Below are 25,192 nucleotides of genomic sequence, written 5' to 3'. Positions count from 1 at the left end.
AACCTGTTTTCTACTGTTTAGAATTAATTTAGTTTCGTTTGTAGTAGAGCCTGTTCTTTCAGAATTTATTCATGTTTTGTCCTTCCTAAAAGTAATTTAAATTCCTCCATAAAGAACAAAAAAAAGCCTATGAGAAGTTTTATTCATTAGATTTTCAGACATCCATTTTCGCTTTTAAAAATTTTCTTAGAACATGATAGAATTGACTTACTTGTAATATAGTTCTTATTTCTCATTTTAGAACTTTTTTTTTTTAAGTTCCGATTTAATCAACTAATTTTCGAAACATTTGATGTTTCTGGATGATTAAATAGAATATACTGATGCACGTTTTTTAATGTTCTTATAAATAGCAAAATGAAATGCTAAAAGAATATTTTACAATCAACGTTTATAATACTTACTTTTATCATCACAATTTAGATTACTTTTATCATCACAATTTAATTTACATTATTTCGATTAAATTCTTGATAATTTTCCTTACCCAAAATATTGTGAAACGAACTTACAATTTTCGTACATGCATGCAACAATAGTGAAAAAAAATACAAACAACTTTCAACCGGATTAAAAATGCTTTATTTGTAATAGGGAATGTACTTATAACTTCCATTTGTAATTATGGTTAACTAATGTACAGTCAACAATTCAGATGAAAAAAATAAATAAAAAATAACATTTAAGGCACAAACATTTTAATAACCAAGCTTTCTGTTTCTTAACCTGATAATAAAAATAATGATAAGATAAAACATTCAGTTTCAAAAATAAGACATTCAGTTCCAAAAATAAGACATTCAGTCTTCCTTTGTCATGGGAGTTATTAAATAAAATTAAAAAAAAATTCGGATTCACAAAAAAAAAAAAAATCATTCCTCACATAAATCAAAACACCTTTAAAACAAAAAAAAATATTTCCTTCAATATATTTCTAAATAAATAATAAAATTTCTTAAATATATATAATTTTTCTTTTAAAATTTTTTTACAGCAATAAAATACTATTCATAATGGCATCAATATAATAAAAATTTACAAATCTCAATTGTTTCTTTTTAAATTTTCTGATGCATAGAATAAAATTCTGATTTTTCTTATTGCACCTAAGATTTCACTATATCCTCAGGAAGCACCTATACATAGGCATAGGAAGACTGTACCAACGACTAACTTTTTTTGTTAACAAACAGATAGATTTAACAAAATTGAGAAATAAATTTTGATTGACATTATTCATACAAAAAGCACCAAATGTAACAAAACTTATGCATTTATACAACTTTAAACTATACAATTACCATTCAAAGAGAAATTCACTGTTAATTTTGATCATTATTAACTGTACAATATCAACATATGCATATCAGCATTAGACATATACAATTACAAAGATGCAGTAAGGTTTAAATTGTGCGATTTGACAGTTATTTTAAATTATAAAAACACAGCAAATTCTCCAAAGCTGACTTTAATATAAAGACTTACCAATACTGCATATTTGGCAAATCACTTACACACCGACCTAATAAATGTTTGCCTACATATATATATAAAAATTAAAAGTGAGCAGATAACTTGTCCACTTAGCCTACTAGCACACAGTTTAGTTTAAATAAATAAATTATATAAATATGATACACTCAAAAAACATAAGTATAAAGAATGACTAAAACTTAGCACATCAAGGATGTTCCCAAAATGTATTTACAAACATTTTTTATAGTAATCAATTATGATGAAGATTAAATGATTAATTGATTGGCTCCTAAAATACTAGTAAAGCTAAAAAAAATTTCAGAGCTGATTATGAAAAAAGTGGTTGGGACAGTAATATAGTGTCAATAAACACTTAAAATTATAAATATTTTTTAAGAAAAAAAAAATGTAATTAGAAAATTTTTTCAGTTATTTCAGTATAAAAAATTAATGGTTTTTATTAAAGAATTTCTAATATATATATTTGAGGCGAATTTTTAAACATAACACATGCATCTGTATTTTTCCGAATTACACCACTGGTTACAATTTGATTTATTATTGTTTCCCCTTTATTTTGGCGAATATGAAAATAATAGGAATTAAATAATATTAGATATCTTTCAAGTATCCAACATTAAAAAAAAACAACTGAAGTAGATTAATATTTGAGAAGAAAAAAAAATTTAAGTCAGAAAAAGACATTTTTTAAAAAAAATTGACCCTAAGGCTCAGAATAAATTTTATATTTCGTTGGTTAAAGTAGTTATTTAAAACTCAAGTTAAGAGTCATTGCAAGAAAAAAATATAGATACATATTAATTAACACCAAATAATTTTTTTTAGTTAATTTAAGATACTAATGGTTATTTTAAGTTTAAACTCATATTTTCTAACGAACTTCTATTATGTATCTAAAATTAGTAAAATATGTAGTTTAATAATTCAATGAAAAAAAAAATAGATGTAGATGGATTAAATAAAACAAGAGTAATTAATTTTAATAGATCACGGGAACATACCTTAACACAAAATTAACAGATCAAACTTTAAATTAAAAAAAAACAGCAATACTTAACACAGACAATAAACTCTAAAAGCACCATTTAAATTAAATCTTAATACTCATATTTTTAGAAGGACAGGGAGTGAAAGAGAACTTGTAATAAGAATAAACAAAAGCTGTGACATGTGATGTACTTTACATATGCTTAAATAAATACAAGATAAGAGAAAAATAAAAATGCTAATCTAATTTCATCAAATAAGCCTAAAATCCAAATAGAATTAAAAAACTGGTCCCCAAGCTTTACAAAAATGTTAAGCATAGAAAGATTACGAAAGGTGGTTAAGGCACATTAAATGGTTTTTAATATGTCACATTTTATCACAACAATATGTGCTTAATCACGTAGAAAAAATTACTTCAAAGAGTACGCAAATTAGACACCAACAGATTAAGTAAATGAAGCAATTAGCACATAAAAAGTAAAAAGATCTTAAAAATTTCAATCACTTTCATTAAATGCTGACTTGCATGGTAAAAATATACAAACACTACAAAAATATGCCTAAATTTTACATCACATTATAATTTACAGAGTACACAGAAAGCAATTTGAGATTATTGATGAATTTTTTTGTTGATTCAAGATGAAAAATGGCAATTATAAATTACAATCCAACCATCCTGGGCAGGAGAAAATAAATACAACAGTTAATGCCCTTGCATTACATCATACCCACAAGTGCTCCAAAGAAACCTACAAAGCTTATATATAAACTTTTTGTTTTAAATTAACTTTTTTAAAAATAAGATTACATGAAGGGAATATACACACACGTAACAAAAAAGTAGAAATATTAAATACAAAAAAAAAGGATAAATATATATAAGGGTTAATAATTTATACATTTTGATAAAGCTTAAAAATGTTTCATTAAAAATTCCAAGCTGTAAATAGTCCAAACTCCATATCCAGCATGTAAATTTGGTAGTAGAGTTCAAGACTATGCCTTACACACTGGCGTCTAAAGAAATCAAGCCAATTCGGCTTCAGTCTTAACAAAATAAAAAGGAACAACAAGTCTGAACCCAAAAAGATCCATCGATTAAGGAGAGTTTCCGATTGCCAATGAATGGAAAATGGGAAGCCTGATAATATTACGATTGATATCGACAGCAACAGAGTGAGAGGGCTTGGAAAACGAATCAGCATTGCTGTTTACATCAGCAAGAGGGTTCATTTCCAGTTCAGACACTAGCAGGTCAATAGACGATATTACGTCGTCACTCAAGCATTCCTCTTGGGAAGGTGAATACTCTTCCTTTCGCACCAAAGGTGGTAAGGGTTTTAAGGGCAGGTAATCAGGGGGGAAGAACACACCACTGCTCAAGGTTGGGGGAGCTGTTTGAGGAACTTGTGGTACTGAGTACGCATGATTATCATCAAGGTAGAAACCATTGAGAGAAGATGGCGGAGATCCACTAGAACAACTGCTGGTACTATTGGTTGGGGACAACTCTCCAGCAGAACCGATACTGAAAGCGCAGATATCATAATCTTTAGCTTGTTTAGATGGGGAGTGTCCATTAACTGGTATGCTGTTGCTGCTCTGTAAATTATTCAAAAGGCACTTTTTGGAATCTTCACTGTTGTGGATAAAGTGGCACCTTGGGCCGTAGGGACAGAAGCCGGTACTATGAAACGTACGACATAATTCAGTTTTGTACTTGGGGTGTCTGGTAAGATTTCTTAATTCCCCTTGGCCATGAGCAAACTGGCATTTGTCTCCATATTTGCAAGTACCATTTTCTTCAAAAGGGCGACAAAGTTCTGTTTTGTATCTGCTTGAATTGGATTGGACAGGTCTTGTTGTCTGTTGGGAAACTGGCTCGCTCACACTCCTATCTAATTTGCGATGTTCTCTGGAGACGAGTGCTTTTAAGTGAGAAGCTGCATTGCAGTTTGCCACGCTGTTGCTCGCTGTCAAAGGTGGATGCTGTTTTGTGCTCGTCTTAACAGCTGGTAGAGGAAGATTTGCATTTAGAGCTGACAAAGAGGATTGGCTTGATAAAGGAAGATTCAAGAGAGATGATGCATACGAATTAAGTTGTCCATTAAGCTGTCTTTCCAACACAGACATCTGCTGGCGCAGTTCTGTGACATGTTGAGATGAAAAACCCTATAAAATAAATTACAAAAAATAACTAAATCATTCAATTTATGATTTTTAATTGTCAATATCAGATAATCAATAGCTGCTAAAAGAGATACAACTGTTCAAGTTACAGAAATCGAAAAATTACTAATTCTTCAAGTTTTCTGCTATTTGAATTAATTTAGCAACAATTAAGGTTTATCATTAAAATTTAGTTCTAATGATAAGGACACTGTTGCAACTTACATCATCCCTCACAATAAAAAAATACCATTCATTTATTAAATCTACTATAAATTAATAAACCTTGATAACTTTTTTAAAAGTGCATTCAGATATAGAACGGTTACTCTATATAAAATATAAGTTTTTATAATTAAAAAAAACTCTCTTTTGTGAGGTAAAATTATCAGAAAAAAAGTATACTAATTTATTTTTAAAACTGTGCTCTTTAATTGTAATTGGTTTCAATCAAAAATAAATTCTAAATCAACATTAAGTTGAATAAAGTTCCATATGTCACTCTGAACAAACACCCAACTTGCACAATTTAAAAATATATTTCAAATAAAATATTTAAACTCATTCAGCTGTACAGCAGCTCTCGGAGTTCTATTAACACAAGCTTCGACCAGAGAGAGTTTTAATTATCTTAATACTCAAGATGGAAATCTTCAGATATTAGCTTTTGCTATACATTAGCTACCTATAGATAAAACTTCTTTTAGATGGAAAGATTTATTTAGATATTTGACATTATCTTATTATCTAATTAAATTAACATCTTGTTAATCTGTTGTTTTGTGAATTAATTTTTAGAGTTATAAATCAATTCTTTTAAAACAAAGTTTTCTTTTTACATTTTTTTCTATTTAAACATATAATATAATTCATATATTTAGTTAATCAAAATAAAGCTATAAAATGCATTAAAAAAAAAAGTTTTTAAATGGAAAAAAAAAGCAATTGACATTAATTAGCAGTTAATCAACAATCAATTTACAGTCTCAGTCAACAAGGATGGGTAAAGGTTGTTATAAAAATTGAAGGCCAAGGTCAGTTCCCCAGTCTTACTTTAAACCTACTCATTAAAGATTAAACTAAAAAATTATTATTAAACTTATAATAAAAAATTACAGTGTCAATTATCTTTAATATTGTACAGTAAGTTTACAAATGTATTAATGTTTCAAAATAATAAAAATAAAAATTCTTTAATAATGCACTATATGGGAAAAAAATGTATTTCCTTCCTAAATAAACAGTAAAAACAAAACAGCCAAAAAAATTAAATCTTTTCTTAATAATTTCATTTAACTTAAAAAAAAAAGTTTAATCAATTCATGTAATAGTAAGTACAAGACAAAAAAAAAATCTAAGATTCTATTATTAAAAAAATAAATCAAGATTCTATTATTAAGTGTGTAAAAAAAAGTTGCTGTAACTTAAAAATGAAAAATCGTGAATCCTTACATCAAATCGTAAATCATTATTAACAATAGAACGTTAACAAATCAATATTTTAAAAGTTGGCGATCGTTTTTACTCATAACTTCTGATCTGAACATGCCAACATGGAACAGAATGACTCATTAGATTGAACTAACATAATTCTAATTTTATTATTAACACCCATTTTTATAACTGACTTTTTATTAAGCTTTAAATTAGTAATAACTTGTTAATATAAAGTTTATAAGCCATCAGTTTATAAATTTCCTCATTTAGAATAATGAATTGGAATTCTTTATTAAAGATAAACAGCAAAACGAGTTATCAGATCATAATTTATTTTTTCTTAATTCCCAGTAAAAATTGAATGGTTTTATTACAATAGGAAAGAAAAAATTCTGTTTGCAGGGTAATTTTGTTTGAATTAAGACATTGTTGCGGACAAACGAGATCTTATAAAATTATGATATTTGAAGGTGCGGACAAACGAGATCTTATAAAATTATGATATTTGAAGGTTAGTCATAATTTTCTAATGGAAACGAAAAACTAATTTTCCGCAATTTAGAACTTGAAAACTTCAATATTTTATGTTGGTAAATATTATGATGTCTCATTTCAATTCTCCTACGAATGTTTACATTCGGTTTCTTTCAACGTTTACATTCGGTTTCTTTCAACGATCTAGCGATGTTTTCAAACGCGTGAGGGAGGGGGGGGGNGGGGGGGGGGGGGGGGGGGGGGTAGCGAATATGAAGTAAATTAACGTTTGTAGTTATATTGATTTAATAAAAAAAGCTAGAAATCGATTTATCTGAAATTTGTCTAAGGACAAATAAAAATGCTTTGATTTCTATAAATATTAAAATGACACGAGTTAAAACACTAACAATGCATAGCTTTTAATTGCACAATCAATTTCATTCTCTCTTAACATTAGGGTACATTAACAATTTCAACCTTAGAAACTTTTGAAAAACGAAAGTATTTTTTAGATTCTGCTTAAACGTTAATCGAAAATTTACAAAATACTACCAGTTGAATGTAAACAAGTGAGAAGGCAATCTGGCTTTTTTCTTCTTCTCAAAATGATGAATACTTTAAAATAACAAAACAATGGAATATATTTTCCCTGCTAAGAAAACCGGAGAAAAGCATTCTTAGCAATCATTTCTTAAAGAAAAACGTAAAAAAGAAAACGATTTTCGGAAGAAAGAATAATAGAAAGAAAAATCGGCGACCAAGAGGGAAACCACCGGCATCAGCGGATCGGTCTCAATTGAAAAAGAGGTTAGCGGAACAACCTGTTCTTAGTTCCTTTTCAATGAGGACATCGTTGATTTTTTTTCTGACATTTAGTGCAGAACTTCAAGGGCAGCGCCTCAATTTCTGGTCTGCTATTATCCGCATTTACCCATTAAAACTCAATAAACGTGGTTTAGAATTTGATCGTTTTGCATTAAGCAAAGCTAAATGGGTTTAAGTATTAAATTAGAATTCGAAAATAATCATTTATTGTGGTATGCAATCATACTGATTGTTTCTTCCAAAAGTTTATTTATATATTTGAAATTCGGAAATAAAAACCAATAAATTTAATGATTAGTAATTAACATAGAAACATTTATTTATTCTTTATTAAGTGACCAAACTAAATTTTAAAAACAATTACGGGTAAAACGAAATACTTAGTTAAATTGGTTACGTTAATAATAAAGTGAACGCAACACCAACTATAATAAATTACTGCTGATTATGTCCGTAAAATGGCCGACATTTTTCAATTATCGCGACTATTTACTTGTAATTAACTAAATTGACAATTATATTAATACAGTGGCAGGGAAATGGTTCAAGTAAATGATCGATGTTCGTTATTAAAATAATATTCAACTTAATTTTTTTACACATTTCACAGGTTTCCCATAAATAACCTTCTGAACTTATCATGATTATGATTAATTAGCATCAATAAACTTATTTAAATAGTTTGTATCTAACTATTAACAAACCTTTCAACCTTACTAACAAAAACCAACATTTTACAGTAATAACATACGTAAATAATGCTGAAAAATTAGTAATTTTGGTAGAATTTCGATAATTTGTTAAATTTTAACTAATGTATAATTAATTTACTTTAAAAGTTGAGAAAAGGAATTTGATTATAGATGATTATAGTAATCATGATTACCGGTAATTATGGCTATCATTAGATTACATATAATCCACGAGTAACCATGTTGGTGGATAATTACGACAACATCTAAACAAAGATTAATATTTTTCTTAGAAAACTGCAGAGTAGCAACGCTATAGTGAGAATAAGGATAATCACTTCAAAAACGCAGTGATAGAGAAAAACGAAACTTCTCCCGCCAAATGCATCATAATGAAAACACTAATGTACTTTTCAAAAATAAAAATTTATGAACAAAAATTTTTTTTCTATCAGATTATTAGAAACAGTAATAATTTACCTGTATATTATATATAAAATCCCTCATCTGAAATTACAGTAAGTTAAACAAGTGTTATTAATTACTCAAAATTTTTGACTCAAATTATCAAATGATAAACAGAAAAGTATTTTATTAGTCTTCTGTCTTAGATAGAAAGCTAGAAATAAAATTGATCTCTATGAATATAGGCAGTTTTAAAAAGAAAGTGTTTATGTTTCGGAGTTAACATGTAAAAGGGGAAGAAAAAAAAACGAAAATCACGACACGCTTTTTTAATTTTTGTCAATTTCTAGCATGTTAAAAAGTCAAGGAATGTTTTACAGAAGTTTTCCATTTTCTAACATTCGTAAGAATATCAACAATAATATACAACTAACTTAACGTTCATTTTCGAAATAACCGGCGTAAAGTTTTAGCTAATTACGCCGTAAAATTAAATGCTAACATTACTATACAGTGATTATTCCTCGAAAATAAATCAAAATGAATTGTGCGCCAATAGGATTAAGAACTAAAATAGTTTCGCTAATTGAAATACAACAGCTAAAATACATGCCAAAATATATTAATAACTTAGGTAAATTATTACCGAAAAAAAAATCGATAATTTAAATCCACACAAATCATAAAACGGAGCAACTAATAACATTAGTGGTATATAAAATAAATAATTGGAAAGAATTGGCGGGAAAACATGTCTTGAAAAACTGCATTACCAACTTCGTTATATCTTAAATGATACATATTACAACATTGATTGCTTTTAAATGATGTTTGTCAACATTGGCCTAGAGTACAAAAATGTTGCGCGTAAAAAGCAACAAGGTTTCTTTTTAATTTTTATATTGTTTGAATTTTTCTGTATGATTATGCAAATTATAATTTGAAAATAACAAACTATCAAAAATTTTAGCAGGCGATATATCCTTTAATAGCAATTAAATAAACACCGGCAAATTTGTTTCGTTAAATGATGCATGCCTTGGATGTAGGGATTTGTTTATCAACATTGACATTGGGAATTGTGCAAAATGTACACCACTTTTTTCGAGGACATTTCACGAAAGAATCTTATCTACTTACCTTGTAAATGTCTCTGTAATCCCGGTGAAATGCTACTGCGGCTGACATTGCGTAATATTACAACCACCAACAACGAATCTCAGACTAAATCTGTTGCTTCTTCTCCCACAACCAACTTTTCAACCAAAACATTGAGAATCATGACGCTGAACAATGGGCGGGGTCTCCGTGCCGGTAATCCAATGAGAGGGAAAAGATGACACACTCCCGAATAACCTAGCACATTTGGCGACTTAGCCAGTGAGGAGACTAAAATTAGGTCAGAGTAGAATCTCGGTGTTTTCACTTTTAAAAACACTCTTTCTGTTGTTGTTTTACGAAATTCGTAAGAAATCGAACATAAATGAATTTCTTAAATTATTTTTTGAAATAAATGTTCTTAAAAACTTGAAATTAATTAAAATGTCTCAAGACTGCGGAAATACCGTATTGGCATGAAATTTTTATAAAATGAAGAAAAAGTAGTATTAAATTTATGATTATTGCTAGTTTTTTTTATTATTAGTTTCAGAAAATTACTATTTAATCACATTTAAATTAAATTATTAATTAGGAAATTATTAGGGCGTGATACGGATTCGACATTGGCTTTAGGCTTGCATCAATGACTGCGTTATTATGAAGTATTCGCAGTGTTGGGTTCATAATTGGAGACCCATCGCAGTCAGGCTAACCACGAACGTTTTCCTTTTATAAGACTGTTAAGGAAGGAGGGTGAACATTTTTCGAAGGCAGGCGGTATATTTTTTTATATCAAATTAAACGTTCGCTGAAAAGAGGACAAAATAAGAAATGTGACAAAATGTTACTATGAGAGGGAGTTTTAAACCATTTTAGGGGACGTATGATATGGACAGCATCACCATGACACAGTTATAAGAAATGAGCAGTCACTGTACAGGACTGATGTTCTACTACTGGGTGTGGCTTGAAGCCTACCTGACTTAACTTTAGATTGAAGAGTACTAGCTTGATTAGGAAGTAAATGCGGTTAGTGCGCGATTCTGATCACATTGGAGAACCATTATGCCGCTAGTCACAAAATTATAGAACCTTAAACTCTGTTTACCCCCTTAGCTGACAGGCGACTATTACAGGAATGATTTACTATTTTTTAATGACTGGCACTTAACTATTACGTTCTTCGTCACTGATGATGTCAGAAGTGTTGCTCATTTAACGTTACCCGGTGGGGAGTTACGAAGAGCTATTTAGCTATGGACAATCTTATCTCAAATCAGCCTCATTGCTTATGTAGCTATTGCATAGTTAGGAGCCTTCCTGACGTATAAAATAAATACCTACAGTTTTACTTGAAAAATTCTGCGGGGAAAAAAACTTATAATTATACTTAGCTATTGTCTTCTGAGTTAGATTCAAAACTAAAAGTAATCCAATGGTATAACGGCAACGATAGAGCATACAAATATCAGATAAATTTATGCTCTAACATCGGACTAAATCGATTTATTTTGCACTAAAAGTATTTCATTAATAAATTGCTGTACACGTCAATCCCTTGTGCTTTTAAATATGAAGGATTGAATGTAGAGTTTGATGGCACAAGAGTTGGATTCGACTATACTGCACCGAGTGGATATTATATATAAATGGTAAGAGAATCACAGGGAGTTATAAACTAAATCTGCCATCCCTGGCTTACATAATATACTAAGTGGTGCAAATTGATTCCTCTGATTAAAATCTTCTCGTTTTAAATCTTTTGTTTATTTGCTGAGAACATATGGTTGTAACAGAAAAGAAAATTAGCAAGTATTAAAATTCGCAGCAAAGCAAACTTAGTGATTTTTTTAAAAGAAAAATATTAAAATTCTTAAAGGAAAGATCGATATTTCCAATTTCGAGAAGAAATCAGATTTTAACTTCCCTCGCAGCAATTCATTCTTAACTAAAACGTTTTAGAATATCAAGATCACAAAATAAAAAAATTTGACAATAATCCTGCTAGTTATAATTGAGAATAAATACAAGATTATTTTAAAAGAACCCAAAATAAATTTCAATTGAATTAAAAACAATATTTAAGATCCAAATGTGGAGTAAATTAATGAAAATAAGAAACCCAATTTCTGATCTTATATGAATCATATCTTGGAAACAGAAATCAGAACGAAGAGTTCTCCTGCTACGTGTCGACATCATTAAATTGTCGCCAAATTTGGCTACTTTAAAAACAAAGAAAATTGCGCGCGAAAGCTCTCGAAACAGGGTTACAAAACACATGCTTCAGTGTTTAAGATTTTTTTTTTTACCACTTACAATGATAAACAAAGCAAGATAAGGAGCCTCGGCCATGAATTTTTAATGTGAATGACTAATGATTGAAAATCTAAATCAATTATATCAGAGTATTTTTTTATAGGTATTTTATTACAAATGATGTTAAATACAAAAAACTAAGACCGAAATAAAGTTTTACCTTTTTCCCTTATTTTAGAATATTCCATTTTAATGTTGATATCTTTGTCATTAATTAAATAACAATAGATTCCAACAGAAAAATGAAACAATTTTATTACAAAACCATAGAGAAGAAAAAGTCATTCTTCATCCTACTTATTTTTTTTTAATAATTAAGATTATTTTAATCGAATACAAATTACTATCAGGGGTCTGTTAAGAAGAAATTTGGCTCCGTTAACGGGTTCTTTTCATAAAAATGGACCCTTCACAAAATAATTTATCTTTTAATCGGATCCTTCACAAATTTGTTTAATCTTCATAATTGTTTTGTTAGTCGAATAAACCCTTCCCGAGGGGGGGGGGGAGTTTAATANGGGGGGGGGGGGGAGAAGGAAGACGGTTCGAGACAAACTAAGTTTCCCTAAGTTTTAATTCCAAATGTAGTATTCTAAGAAAATATTTCTACTTTTACAATCATCGTGTGCGCATTCTAATTAATATTAAATCATATTTTTTTTTGTAAACAAATAATTGATCAATTTATATTTATTTATAAAATTAATTTCTGGCAATTTTTCAAATAAAATATTAGAAATTTAAGAATTATTTAAGTTTACCTAATGCATAGCACATTAAAAGTGATACATTACAATACATTACTAAGTTGTGTTGTGTTATTTAAAATACGTAAATTGAAATTATTAAAAATGTGAGTGATTTTGTTTCCATTATTCGTCCGAAATGAATATTCGGTGTTGAGCAGTATAGGCTAGATACCAAATATTTGTATGTTGCACTTCTAATTTAGAAGCAGCAATTGTTGAGCAGAATCTTGTATCTATTTACAATTTAAAAACTTCTTGGAAAAGGTTTTTAGCAATTTTTGCAATAACAGGACCCTATTTGCACAAAAGCAGGACCCTGGTTGAAAGAATACGACTTAACGCTTATTTTATATTCACAAATTATGATAAGTTTTTTCGCAATTTTACAAAAAACAGGACCTTTCACAAAATGTCTGGACAGACCCCTGCAATTATTTCTATTCATAGAATTTTTAGTTTTAAAATGACTTCCGCTGCCATGCCATTGCTAAAGGCGACGACACTCTTTTCACCAAGGTTTCAAATGGAAAAAGAGAATTTTAAACGGCAGGCAAGTGTGTTCCTTTGTTCGTTTCTAGAAATTTCATGGTAACCCAACCATCACTGGAAAATTGCACCCCCCAGGAATGGTTGTAAATACCAAACAAAAGCACAAAGCCCCTTAACACCCCTATATCTGTTTACATTTCCGCTTTCATTCTTTCCTTTGAGCATGACCATCCCTTGACCTTTGACACTTTATCTTGTATTTTATGGGCAGAGAGAGAAACAGTTGCAAGAAAAAAGAACTAAAATATGTAGTCTCATCACATTTTTACAGAAGGTTATAATTAAAATGCCTTTCATACAATTTAAACTTAAAACAATCACGAAATTAATTAAAACAAATGGTTAATGAAATATCGTTCTAATGTTAATTTTGTGTGTTCTATGGATATATGGTTAATAAAAAGTTTTTCTCGGTTTAACATTTCAAACAAATTTCGAATATTAAAAAAGTTAACAGAAGTACATTATTGAATGAAACAATGCAAAAACGATATAAACATAAACAAAATCGTAAAAGAAAAAAAAATCCGGTCCTGTTCTATAAGCAGCTTATTGTGTTGTTCGTCATTTTATGGAAGGAAAAAAAAAAAAAAAGTCTTTTTCGCAGACGATAAATATCAGTAAGAATTCACATCAGCGTTGCGTAACGAACAGAAAATTTGTTTACGATACGTGTGAAAAAAGATTCATATTCAGTTTAGTTCTTAATTCAACAAAATTGGAGGAACAAATGATTATACTTTCAATATTGTAAATATTTTTTTTTAATATCGTAAAGACGGCAGGGAAAGTGCGATTTATGTCCATGTAAAGCCGACTCGGAGAAAAACTATTTTGCGCGGAATAGTTTTTTCTTCTTCCTAGTACGATTCTTCTTCATTGTGTAATAACTCTCGGAGATAAAAATTTTCTTCGTTATTGATTTGTCAAAACTTAGTAATCCGCAATATGCAACAAATGGCGACCAATCGTCATATTTTGAGAAAAATGAAGCTAAACCGCTCTTACGGTCTTCATATGCTAATAGCCATGTCGTAAATGTTAGGAATGCTTACAGCAAAAATGTCTTAACATTGTTGATTTTGTTATTTTAAAAATTATTGTCGTTACATCTTGTTTTTTGATGGTTTACGACAGTATAATCAAATTACGAAGAACTATCTAATAAAGAATTTTAATTTTAAAGCAGTACATATTATCAATTTAATGATGGTATTATTATTTAAAGCAGTATATATTTGTAATTTAATGATGGTATTGCAATTAATAAACATTCAATGTTATCAAGGTCGAAAATGCTATTAAGGGGGAGTACGACGCGAAAAGAAAAGTGATCATCTTGAATAACTTTAGATTTCAATTATCAGATTTTTATGCTTACTGCGACTCAATCTTAATTGTTCGAAAACAAAACTTTAAAATATACTAATTAATTTGTAATGTATTTATACGATATTTTAAACATGCTTTAGCTGCATGAAAATTTTTTCCCCCGACAGATTTCAATTCCTAACCCACGAAATATGAGATCATTATCTAAAGAAGATACTTTTACCCAATAAAATAATTTTAATGGTATTAATTATATTTATTGATTTATTTAAAAATAGTCGAACATTTTTTAATTGCATGGTACATAAATTTTGAACGAAATAGGCCGATTAATACTCAAGAAATCAATGTTTTAAAATGCGATTTTTTTCGTGATTGTTTTAAATTGAATAGCGTGAATCTGGGTCATAAGAATGACTCAGATTCATTGAGTCATTTACGTGAATGTGAGTCATATGAAGACTTTTACATGAACAAGGTACATCACGAACTATTATTAGTAAGCAAAAATTTTGCATAGTATTATTACTTATTGTTATTTGAATAAATATTCATATGAAATATGCATTGGAAAATTAAGAATCTGATTGGTGATATTTAGACAGACTGGTTCGACGAGTTCAGTGAAAACAGTCTTTTAGTTTCTGAAAATTATACATCGAATATTATTAAGTATCAGTCTTCCTTACAGAAGTATTTTAAAATTTATAAAACCAATCATTAATCAATAACATGATGGCACGTCGAAACTATGAACTGTTTTGTTCGACAAATCGCAGTCAAACGATAATTTTTATTTTAAAATTCGAAGCAATACGAGCAAGTTCTATGACAGGCTAGTTTCACGAGTGCAGTGGAAACAGTCTTTTAGTTTCCGAAAATTATAAGTAGTATGTTATAAGTATTAGTTTTCCTTACAGAAGTATTTTAAAATTGATAAAACCAATCATTACAATAATATGATGGCACGTCGAAACTATGAACAGTTTCGTTCGACAAATCGCAGTCAAACGATAGCAGGGATCTGTCCAGACATTTTGTGAAAGGTCCGTTTTTCGTGAAATTGTGAAAAAATTACTCACATTCTTTCAACCAGGGTCCGCTTTTATGAATTTGTGCAAATAGGGTCCGTTATTGCAAAAAAAAAAAAACTTTTTCAAGGAGTTTTTAAATTGCAAACAGATACAAGATTATGCTCGGCACTGAAAAATTATAATTAAAAAAAATTAAATTTTCAAAAATAAACAGCCATTGCTGCTTCTAAATTAGAGATGCAACATACAAATATTTGGTATTTAGCCTATACTGCTGAACGCAGAATATTAATTTCGGACGAATAATGGAAGAATCGTCTGCCGAAGACAAAACTTAATTCGTTTACATCCATCTTTCTTGTTTTCTGCCCTGGAAAGGGTTTATTCGATTAACAAAATAATAATGAAGATAAACAAATTTGTGAAGGGTCCGATTAAAAGAAAAATCATTTTGTGAAGGGTCCGTTTTTAAGTTAAAATATTTTGTGAAAGGTCCATTTTTATGAAAAGATATTTTGTGAAGGGTCCGTTAACGGACCCAAATTTCTTCTAAACAGACCCCTGGATAGTTTTTATTTTAAAATTCGAAGCAATACTAGCAAGTTCTATGCCAGGATGCTTTATTGGCACCCTGTCATAGAACTTGCTCATTTTATTATTGATTGAATAACGATATGCCATTAGTTCTTTTTTATTTATTTATTTATTTTACACACATTAGAATTTAAAGCTTTATATAAACGAAAGTGGAATTGAACCTCTATTTAAAAGAGAACTTTAAATATTTATTGATGACACGAAAACAGTCCTCGAATAATTCTTTTTTCTATGAAATATAACCAATTTTGGTTACACAAGATACTATCAATGCTGACAGCAGGTAGCAGAAAACGAATCCTCAAGTGTATTACTCATTTCCTGTTTCCGTGATTCCCGAGATGGACCACTTTTGTCCCCCTTTCCTCACCCCCTTCTTTTTCATACGTCATCGGGATTGAGGGATCGTATAATGTGCTCTATTTGAATGAAAGGGTGCCGAATTCGGAGTTTTAAGGTCAAATCTTTAATTAGTGTTTTCTCGATATTTTTTTTTTGTATTTAACTAACTTTTGATGATAAAGTATCATTAGACAGAACAATACTTTTTTCAAACGAGGTAGAGAATAATGGGGTTGCTTTATTTTACTAGGAGAAATAGTGCTTGATAATTTTTAGAACTTCTACGAATTTTACCTCAAAACTTTAAAAGCAAGAAAAAAGTCATGGAGAATCTATAGTACTACAAGCTTTATATCTCAAATTCTGATTGAGTTACGATCTCATATTTTACATGTATCGAATGATAGTGACAAATGAAGTAAATATTCATCATTAGTTTTATTGTGAAAATTAAATTAAAAGGATTGAATGTATATTTAGAGTAATCCCCCCCCCCGTCTCCATCCTTTCGACAGTTGAGGTCGATTGGGAGAGAAAGGGCCACTTAAAAGTTAATGTAAGCACAATATCAGAAACTTCAATTTCGGTAGTTTTTATTTTATAACCGACGTTGAAGAGCTGACCCATTTTTGGGTTTACGACAGCCAATGTTCAACTCCGTAGCCTTGCAATGTTGAACCCAATCTAGAAGACAAGGGTATAAAGTATTGGGAGGAATTTGCTTTCGTGGAGGTCTTTTTGATGCAACTAATCCGTATTTGCGTTACATAGGGAGGAAAACCACGAAAACCTCCTACGATTAGCCTAGCGGCAAGGGGACTCTAATCTATGATCCGTCAACCAGTAAAGATATTTTTATGTCAGCACTGTGGTCGGTGCTAGCCGGGTGCAGAATTTGTATTGACCTGCCATTGCTGGGATTCGAATCCGGTTCACCTCATTGGTAAGCTAACGCTCTATCCCCTGAGCCACCACGGCTTATGTACGCGGCGAAGATGGCAAAATATGTCGAAAAAGTCAAAATTATTTTCCAATGTAGCATGCATTTTTAACACGCGGGGGTGCAAGCAAATTGTGGTACGTTGACTGATCAGCTGCAGTTTGCGATAGTGGCATACGATATTCTTTTTAAAAAATGCTGTTTCGAAAATAAATTTATGCCTTTATATTTCTCTTGGGACTTGCTGAAATTTACTAATTTTAGCTCTCACGGTAAATTAAATCGAATTTTAATTATGGTTTAAAGCAAGCATTCTGAATTTAACTTAGATTCAAAAATGAACTAGATCAATAAATAAACTCGAATTTAGATTAACGATTACAATTAACCCAGCGAAAGAGAAAGAATCTCTCAGTTTATACGTTTTATAGAGTGATGTAATACGAGAGAAACGTATTAAGATCATGTCCGTGTGATGTTGGTTTCATATATATGATACGCGTGGGTAGTGAAAAGAGAATCTCGCTATCACGTGTATGTGTGAGCGATGTCCTATAATGATTAATTTGAGCCTTTTCGGCACAAGTAGTGTAAATTGTACTAGCATTTAATCCTATTTCTAATTTAAAACTTTAAAATAAAGTTTAAGAATTGATTTTATTTTACAAGAAGCTTTGGTAAGACATAGGTTAAGCTAATTCATTGTGTCCTGTGATGATGGCCCTTTGTATATATTTTTAGAATGCTTACATATTTTGGGGTTGCAAATTTATGTATACACATTAGAATCACAAATTAATATTTAAAAATGGTGAAAATAGAAATAAGCTATTAAAAATCTGATGATTTATAATCAAAGAAGAGGAGGGATTGCAAATTGAAACTTGAAAGCTTTACTGTTAAATAATTACCCTTCAACCCCTTTGTTTTATTATTACCAAGTAAAAAGCTATGTTTTTAATTCCGCCCTCCATGATACTAATCGGTCAGATTTATAGAAAGTTTTTTTTCTTTCTTGCATTTAAATATTAATTAGTAGCCCCTAATATGTTCAGCATTTTGTTCACTTTAGTTTTGGCAAGAATTCGAAGATATATTAAAGGTAATGTTTATTTAACACAGTTGTATAAATAAATGTTCAAATCAGTAGTAAAAATATAAATTAAATACTTGTTTCAAGATTAATTTTCAAGTTTAATAAGCATTTTTTTCAAGAAACACTAAAAAGCATAAACCTAAACAGAACAAATATTTTTTAGAAAAGAAAGCTAAACTGAAAAATCATTACATTTTAAAATTTAAAAAAAAAAAAAAAAAAAAAAAAATCACAAATAATACATGCGTCAGCAATTTATTTTTAAAAAAATTGTTCCTCAGAGTTTTACAATTACAACTTTGCAAGTTGTGATTGTATATTGTAGTATGTTCGGTAATAAAGGGAAAATACTTTTAGAGATTGAATGAAATAATTTGATTTGTAAATGTGACTAGACTTTGAATTTATATTTTTTTAAAAATTAAATACGAAAAAAAAGTTTTCTTGCACTTTCGAAAATTAAAATTGGCATTAAAGAAAATAACAGAAACAAAACTTTTCGAATTATTTATAATTAAATCGGTGTGAATGCCAAAATTTAATAACTATATCTTTGTAATTTTAAAGAGTTTCTGTTTCAGTTTAAATTCAAAATTAATTTAATTTTTGACAATTTCACAGATTTCTCATTTGATTGTAAAATTACAGTTCTGTTTTTGAGGGAAAATTAAGTTACTGATAAACTAAGTTTTGAGATAATATTTTTAAATACAAAAAATGAGAGTTACTGTAATAATATCTATAACATTTTAATTTTACCAAAAACAAAAGCACACTTCAATTTAGGATAATTTTACAGGTAAATCAATTTTTTTTTTCAAATTCTGATGTATTCTAGTCTGAAAGCAAAACTTAATAATAACAATAATAAATTTTTTCGTAAGGTAAAAAAAAAATCAATTTGCAATAAATTCCTCACCACCGATTGCGAATGACTTAACAATAAAACGAACGATAACGAAAATAAATATTCCATTATATCAACTGAAACATTTTGCAGTCGACAAAACAAATTACGAACACAAAACGAAAGCAATTATCATAAAAGTAGGTGGTAAATCTCAAAACAAAAGTTTATAATATCAACAAAAAACGTACGAAATATTCACAAGTACAATGCATCAATTATGCAAAATATGTATTTATATAATAAAAGGTGATTATGCTCTTAAAGATTTGATATAAACTGTGCATATAAAACAGAACTAATTTTATGAATAATTCCAAATCGTTTGATTTCGAAACAAAAGCTGTAGGAATGATCCTTCTCATTAAAAAACTAAGAAATTTACAGGAATGAAAACGAAAATTACAATTAAAAATTTATAAAACAAAACATTTGAATAATTATTATAAATGAGAAATGAATTTATAAGCAGATATAATAATTGATAAAACTAATTGTATTTTTATGAAATCGAAACAAGTTACCTTTTTAAAATGCGGAATTTTCTCAAACGGCAATTTCCAAGAACAGTGAGTAAACATTATTTCCACAGTGTTAGTCATTTTATTTCAATAATAAAAGAACGTCAATAAAATAATGTAAGCCAAATAAAATAAATTTCTTTCGTGTTTTCATTAACAATAAGCTAAAGGCTAAAATGTAAAAATTTCCTTTACTACGCGAACGTCGAACTTGTGGTTACTTAGGTAAAATTAATTCAGCGAGAAAGAAAAATAAACGTGGAGGAATTGTATGCCAAACAATGCCAAATTTTAACCTATGATCGCCAAATGAATATTTTAAACAGAGAAAACGATAAAAAAAATTTAAAATGTAAGAAAATTATTTTAAAGGAATCGGAATATTACTTTTAGCAATTAATATAATTGGGTGTTATTAAAAATTATGCTGTTATTATGATTTTTACAATTTGTGAACAATATAACTATACAAGAATCGTACAAGCTCGAGTACATTTTCGAAATTAGAAGTATATGATACATTTTTATGTATGAAAGATTCAGAGATTGTAGAGTTATTTTATCAATAAATACAATTATTGAAAAGTAAAATAAATTTAAATAATTTAATTTTAAACCTTTGTTTAAATTACTTCTTTTATAAAAGTATATGGCATTCCAAAAGCTCTTTATTTATGCATTTAAAATCCTTGAAGAAAACGTATTGAAATACGAATATTTATAAGGAATCAAAAATCAATGTTTAATCATTGGGAAAAAAGCATTATTAAAATTTGACGAAACATTATAGAGAAATTCAGGATTAAATACAGCAATACTAGTCTGATTGCTGAAGGAGTGTAGATTAGAAGCCTTTAACATTCTCTGTTTCCTATGGCAATCAAACTGGTTTCTCATTTCGGTGCTTTTAATTTTGACTCTTTTAATTATTAGTTAGCTTTTATTAATGTTTTTTTTTTTCCTTTCTTACATATTGATTCTTAACCAACAATAAATAATTTTTTTTAAACTTTTTTTTCCGCACAAAATTTCTAAAACTATACATTGAAGGTAGTGTTTACGGAACACCATTACTGTTACACCTATACTACGATTCATTTAGATTTCATCCATTAAAAATTCCTTTTTTAAAATGGAATGGACGATTACAAATATGATAAAATCTCTAATAATAATTGAGGAAACTCAATTTTTTTTAAAAAATTAACCAAAAAAAAAAAAAAAAAAAAAAAAAAAAAAAAGACGAAAATCTTAAATTAACCAAATAAAGACGAAATTTGTTTCTTCCAAATAGAAAAACAACTTCATCTTAAAACTCTTCTAAATATTTTTTTAACGGTATGTAACATTTTTGCATGATCTCTAATATTACAGTGGAAAAATGTTGAGGTATAAAAAAAGCAATTTTGAGGATTAGGTTTTTATCATGAGCTGGTCAATTTTTTTTAAAAACCAGGTCGTAAAAAATTTTATGTTTTGGCCCTGAAGCTCCCGAGAAACGCACGAACTTGCGACTTTTCATCAGAAATTGATATTCTTACCAATCTTATCTTGCCTCTATGGCCAAGAGGCATTGTCCTTCCACTAAATGCTTTGAAGAATCATGGTAACAGGTGCAATTCCAGTTACAATCCTGAATGTATATTTCAGTCACTGTTTGCGATGACTTCCTGCACTTTGTGTTAGAAGTTCTTAAATGGGTCGAAAACTCAAAAGCTGTTTGAGTTCAAATACCTGTAGATTTTTGAATGATAAAGTTCCACAGTAGACTGATTGTAAGAGAGGGTTCCAAGTAGATCACCGAGTCAAGCATCACTGGTAGCGGTCAGTAAGCGGGTGGTTGACCACTTTGATCAGCCTGTGAAGTGACCAAGTGTGCGTGGTATCGTTAAACTGATCTGCAGTAAAGAACTCGATTTTGCGCCCAGGTTGTCGGACTACCAAAACGGTGAAACCATCCTCTCAGCAGAGGGTCGAAATTGTGATGGCTAGTCTTCTGATCATCCTCAGAGATGTTTCCCAGATTATCACCCACAGCCCATATGGTGCAACTCTAGTGCGACGTAAATAAAGCACTATCATTGCATGGATGAATAATTAATTAAATTCTTCCAATGTCCCAAGTCCCGCAGTGTACTGATCGTTAAGACACGATTCCCAGCAGATCACCGAAGTCAAGCATTACTGGCTGCGGTCAGTGTGCGGGTGGGTGACCACTTAGATCAGTCTGCGTAGGGACCGGACTACCGAAGCGGGGGTGCCATCCCCTCTGCAGATGATCAAAATTGTGATGGCATGTCTTCGGATCATCCTCAGGGATGTCTCCCAGACAGTCACCAATAATCCATTGTGCAGCTCTAGTGCGACGTAAATGAACTACAACAACAACAACTCCAATGACCCAAACTGTGACTTGAAAGGTCACAGGTTTGTGTCTTGAACAACTTCGAGAGATAATTCAACCACTTCAACTAAGTCATTTAAACTAAGATACTTTAACTAAGATACTTTGAGATACTTCAACTAATTCGAGAGGTCTCCGCTGCCAAGGATTTTTGTTCCTTTACAACAAATATCCTTGCATAAGGTTCGCGGGTTCGATTCTAGTCATGACCATGGATGTCTTCTTATGGATGGTTGACTGAATGTAAACAATAACAGACTTCCTAAAACTAGAAGAAATTCAGAAAATTTTCGGTTTATTTCTCCGCTTATGTTATGCTTACAAGGCGTGATATGCAAACAGGCTTAATATTCTAGATTGTAGTTGTAGTTCATCTACGTCGCACAAGAGCTGCTCAATGTTCTATTGGCGACGGTCTGGGAAACATCCCTGAGGATGAACCGAAGTTATGCCATCACAATTTTGATTCTCTGCAGAGGGGTTGGCACCCCCGCTTCGGTAGCCCGACGACCTGCCCGCGAAGTCGAGCACTTAACGGTAGAACGGTTTAACGAGGACCATTACCGCCCATCCTCGGTCCCTACACAGATTGATCCAAGTGGTCACCCACTCGCACAGTGACCGTAGCCAGTGATGATCTGCTGGGAACCGTGTCTTAACGACATGTCCACTGCGGGACTAATATTCTAAATTATTTTAGTATTCTTATTTGAATTTAAATTTACATGTAGTTTTACCATTTATAAGAGTTCTCTATAATTTATAAATTCTAACAGGTTGTGTACCTAAAACAAAGAAAATTCATATCAGAACATAGGGGATAGAGAGATTTCCGTATCGTGATCTGTCTCGCCAACTACAATCGCCAAGATGCTAAATAGATTTTAAACTTGCAAATTTAAAAAAAAAAAAAAATAAAAAAAATAAAAACATGCAGATGTTTGCCCGGGGGTGGCTACGAGTTACCGTTCGAGTTGGTCCCTTACTGTGATGTTTTTTTTTTAGTTTCTCGCGGGCCACTGCGCGGAAGTTTACAAGACTTGGTGGTTATTCTGCCACAGATCGCGATACGGAAATCTTCCCGGAACATGAATAAAGTGTTAGGTTTGCCATGTTTTAAGTGTTATCCCTAATTTGGGTGTCTTTGAGTGAAATAGCGCCGTTCGTTACTTTTTGAGTAGCATCCTTTAGCAAGCTAGCGGAGTTTTCCGAATTTCTTCTTTTTATTGAAAGTTAAATTAAAAGAACGCTCTGATTGAAAACACTTAAAGTATAAGAATATTGGATGGTGCTCTTTTTCAAGCTTAGGCGAAAAAATCAATCGGAAGCAGTAACCCGGAAGTCTTACCACAAATTTTAACCCTTAGCGCCATCTATGTTTAACTTCACACGGTCAACCATCTATACTTGTTCTGCTTGCAATGCATTCTACTAGTTCATTAGGGACTTAAAGGCACGAACCAGTGACCTACGCTTTCATAGACTGGGATTTTAGTCTCTCGGCCACCCTGGTCTAAGGTCTAGAATGACTTTCTGTTGTTATGTTTTATTTTCAAGATTTATAACAAAATGTAAACTTACGTTGATCTTGGTTTCATTCTAACCTTTAAATAATTAACAACAAAAATAAAAAACATAAAAAGCGTTTAAAACATTAAAATAATTTCAGAAAAAAAAATTAATAATGAGTTTGAAATAATCCTATGCTGTGTAGATTTTTATTGAAAAGAATATAAAGAAAGAGGAGATACGAAGATTCATTTTTTTTTCATTCTGTTTATAGAAATACAAGTACAAAATTTATCGTGTTTACATAGAATTTTTCTATGGATATTTTTCATTATTGGTGGGATTATTGAAAATTTAAATAAAAAAAGGAGAAAAAAGCAAATAAAAATTATATAAAAATGTATCTGAGATTAAGAATGTTATTCTTTAAAATATTAAAATTCGAAAAATTGAAAAAAAAAATTTTTTTTTCACTTAATGGCACTTTTGATGATGTAATATTATTCGACAGCGCAACACGTGTCAAAAGAGGTAGAAATAAAAGGCTCGTTATATTAGATTAGGAGAAATAGCGCTTGATAATTTTTAAAACTTCTAAGAATTTTTCCGACAAACTTTAAAGCAATAAAATGATGCGATTTATGGTTTTGAGCAAGTAATTAAAAATTACACGTTTCCAAGTTTTTAGGTTTTCTGAAAAACTAATCTTATTGCAGTTTAAATTTGATTAAAAGTAATTTGGATGTCGCTAAACATTTCATTTAACGTTAATTGCATAAAAACAAAGTTATTTATTAAAAAATCTAAAAACCTACAACTGTTTACTATTTAAATATCTTTAAAAAAAATTTCACTACAGAATGATGTTTGCATAATTGTGTAAAAAATTTTTTTTATAGAGAATCTAAAATACTGCATGTTTTATATCTCAAATTCCTTATTTTGGCCTTATATTTTGCATATATCGAAAGATAGTGCCAAATAGAATAAATATCCATCGTCAGTTTATTTGTGAAAAGTAAATGAAAAAGAATAAAAGCTCTACCCCTCATAATTTAGAATTTTCCCTTCCCGTTTTCATGATTTCTTTCTACCTCATTATATTTTAATTATTAATCAAGAATATTGTTAGTTTTTAAGTTACTTGAGGAAAATAGTGAACAACTTAATTTGCAATTTTAACATAAAAATTTATAAATTTCTTACTTTCTTCATTGTAAATCCCTACAAATCACAATATCGCTAAAGGATAGAAATTAAGTTAGGTTCAAGTAAATCAAAAGCTAAGCAAAAT

The 25,192-nt window shown here is 29.9% G+C and overlaps 1 protein-coding gene across 2 annotated transcripts; it reads right to left on the bottom strand.

The window, feature by feature from the left end:
* Positions 1-559: 559 nt before the first annotated feature.
* LOC107450449 (mRNA decay activator protein ZFP36L1) lies at positions 560-20,233 on the bottom strand. 2 transcript variants are annotated; one of them, XM_016066233.3, is made up of 2 exons: positions 9,639-9,797; positions 560-4,665 (listed from the first exon to the last, which is right to left on the bottom strand). In XM_016066233.3, the coding sequence occupies exons 1-2, from the start codon at positions 9,684-9,686 to the stop codon at positions 3,592-3,594; spliced, it is 1,122 nt and encodes a 373-aa protein (XP_015921719.1). In that variant the 5' UTR covers positions 9,687-9,797; the 3' UTR covers positions 560-3,591. The 2 variants fall into 2 exon arrangements, with proteins under 2 accessions (XP_015921719.1, XP_015921718.1); XM_016066232.3 differs by lacking the exon at positions 9,639-9,797 and adding an exon at positions 19,989-20,233 and having other exon boundaries at positions 1,008-4,665.
* Between the last annotated feature and the right edge of the window lie 4,959 nt (positions 20,234-25,192).

This window comes from Parasteatoda tepidariorum, chromosome 8 (assembly GCF_043381705.1).
Source record: "Parasteatoda tepidariorum isolate YZ-2023 chromosome 8, CAS_Ptep_4.0, whole genome shotgun sequence".
In the NCBI taxonomy this organism is placed as follows: domain Eukaryota; kingdom Metazoa; phylum Arthropoda; class Arachnida; order Araneae; family Theridiidae; genus Parasteatoda; species Parasteatoda tepidariorum.
The sequence above is the reverse complement of the archived record's forward strand: the minus strand, read 5'-3'. Positions and strand labels throughout refer to the sequence as shown.

Bases quoted from the DNA above. Each gene is read 5' to 3' on its own strand.
- LOC107450449 (XM_016066232.3), bottom strand. From the start codon at position 20,066: ATGACTAACACTGTGGAAATAATGTTTACTCACTGTTCTTGGAAATTG. The intron at 4,666-19,988 runs GTAACTTGTTTC...TTTATTTTATAG, and splicing joins AAATTCCGCATTTTAAAAAG to GGTTTTTCATCTCAACATGT.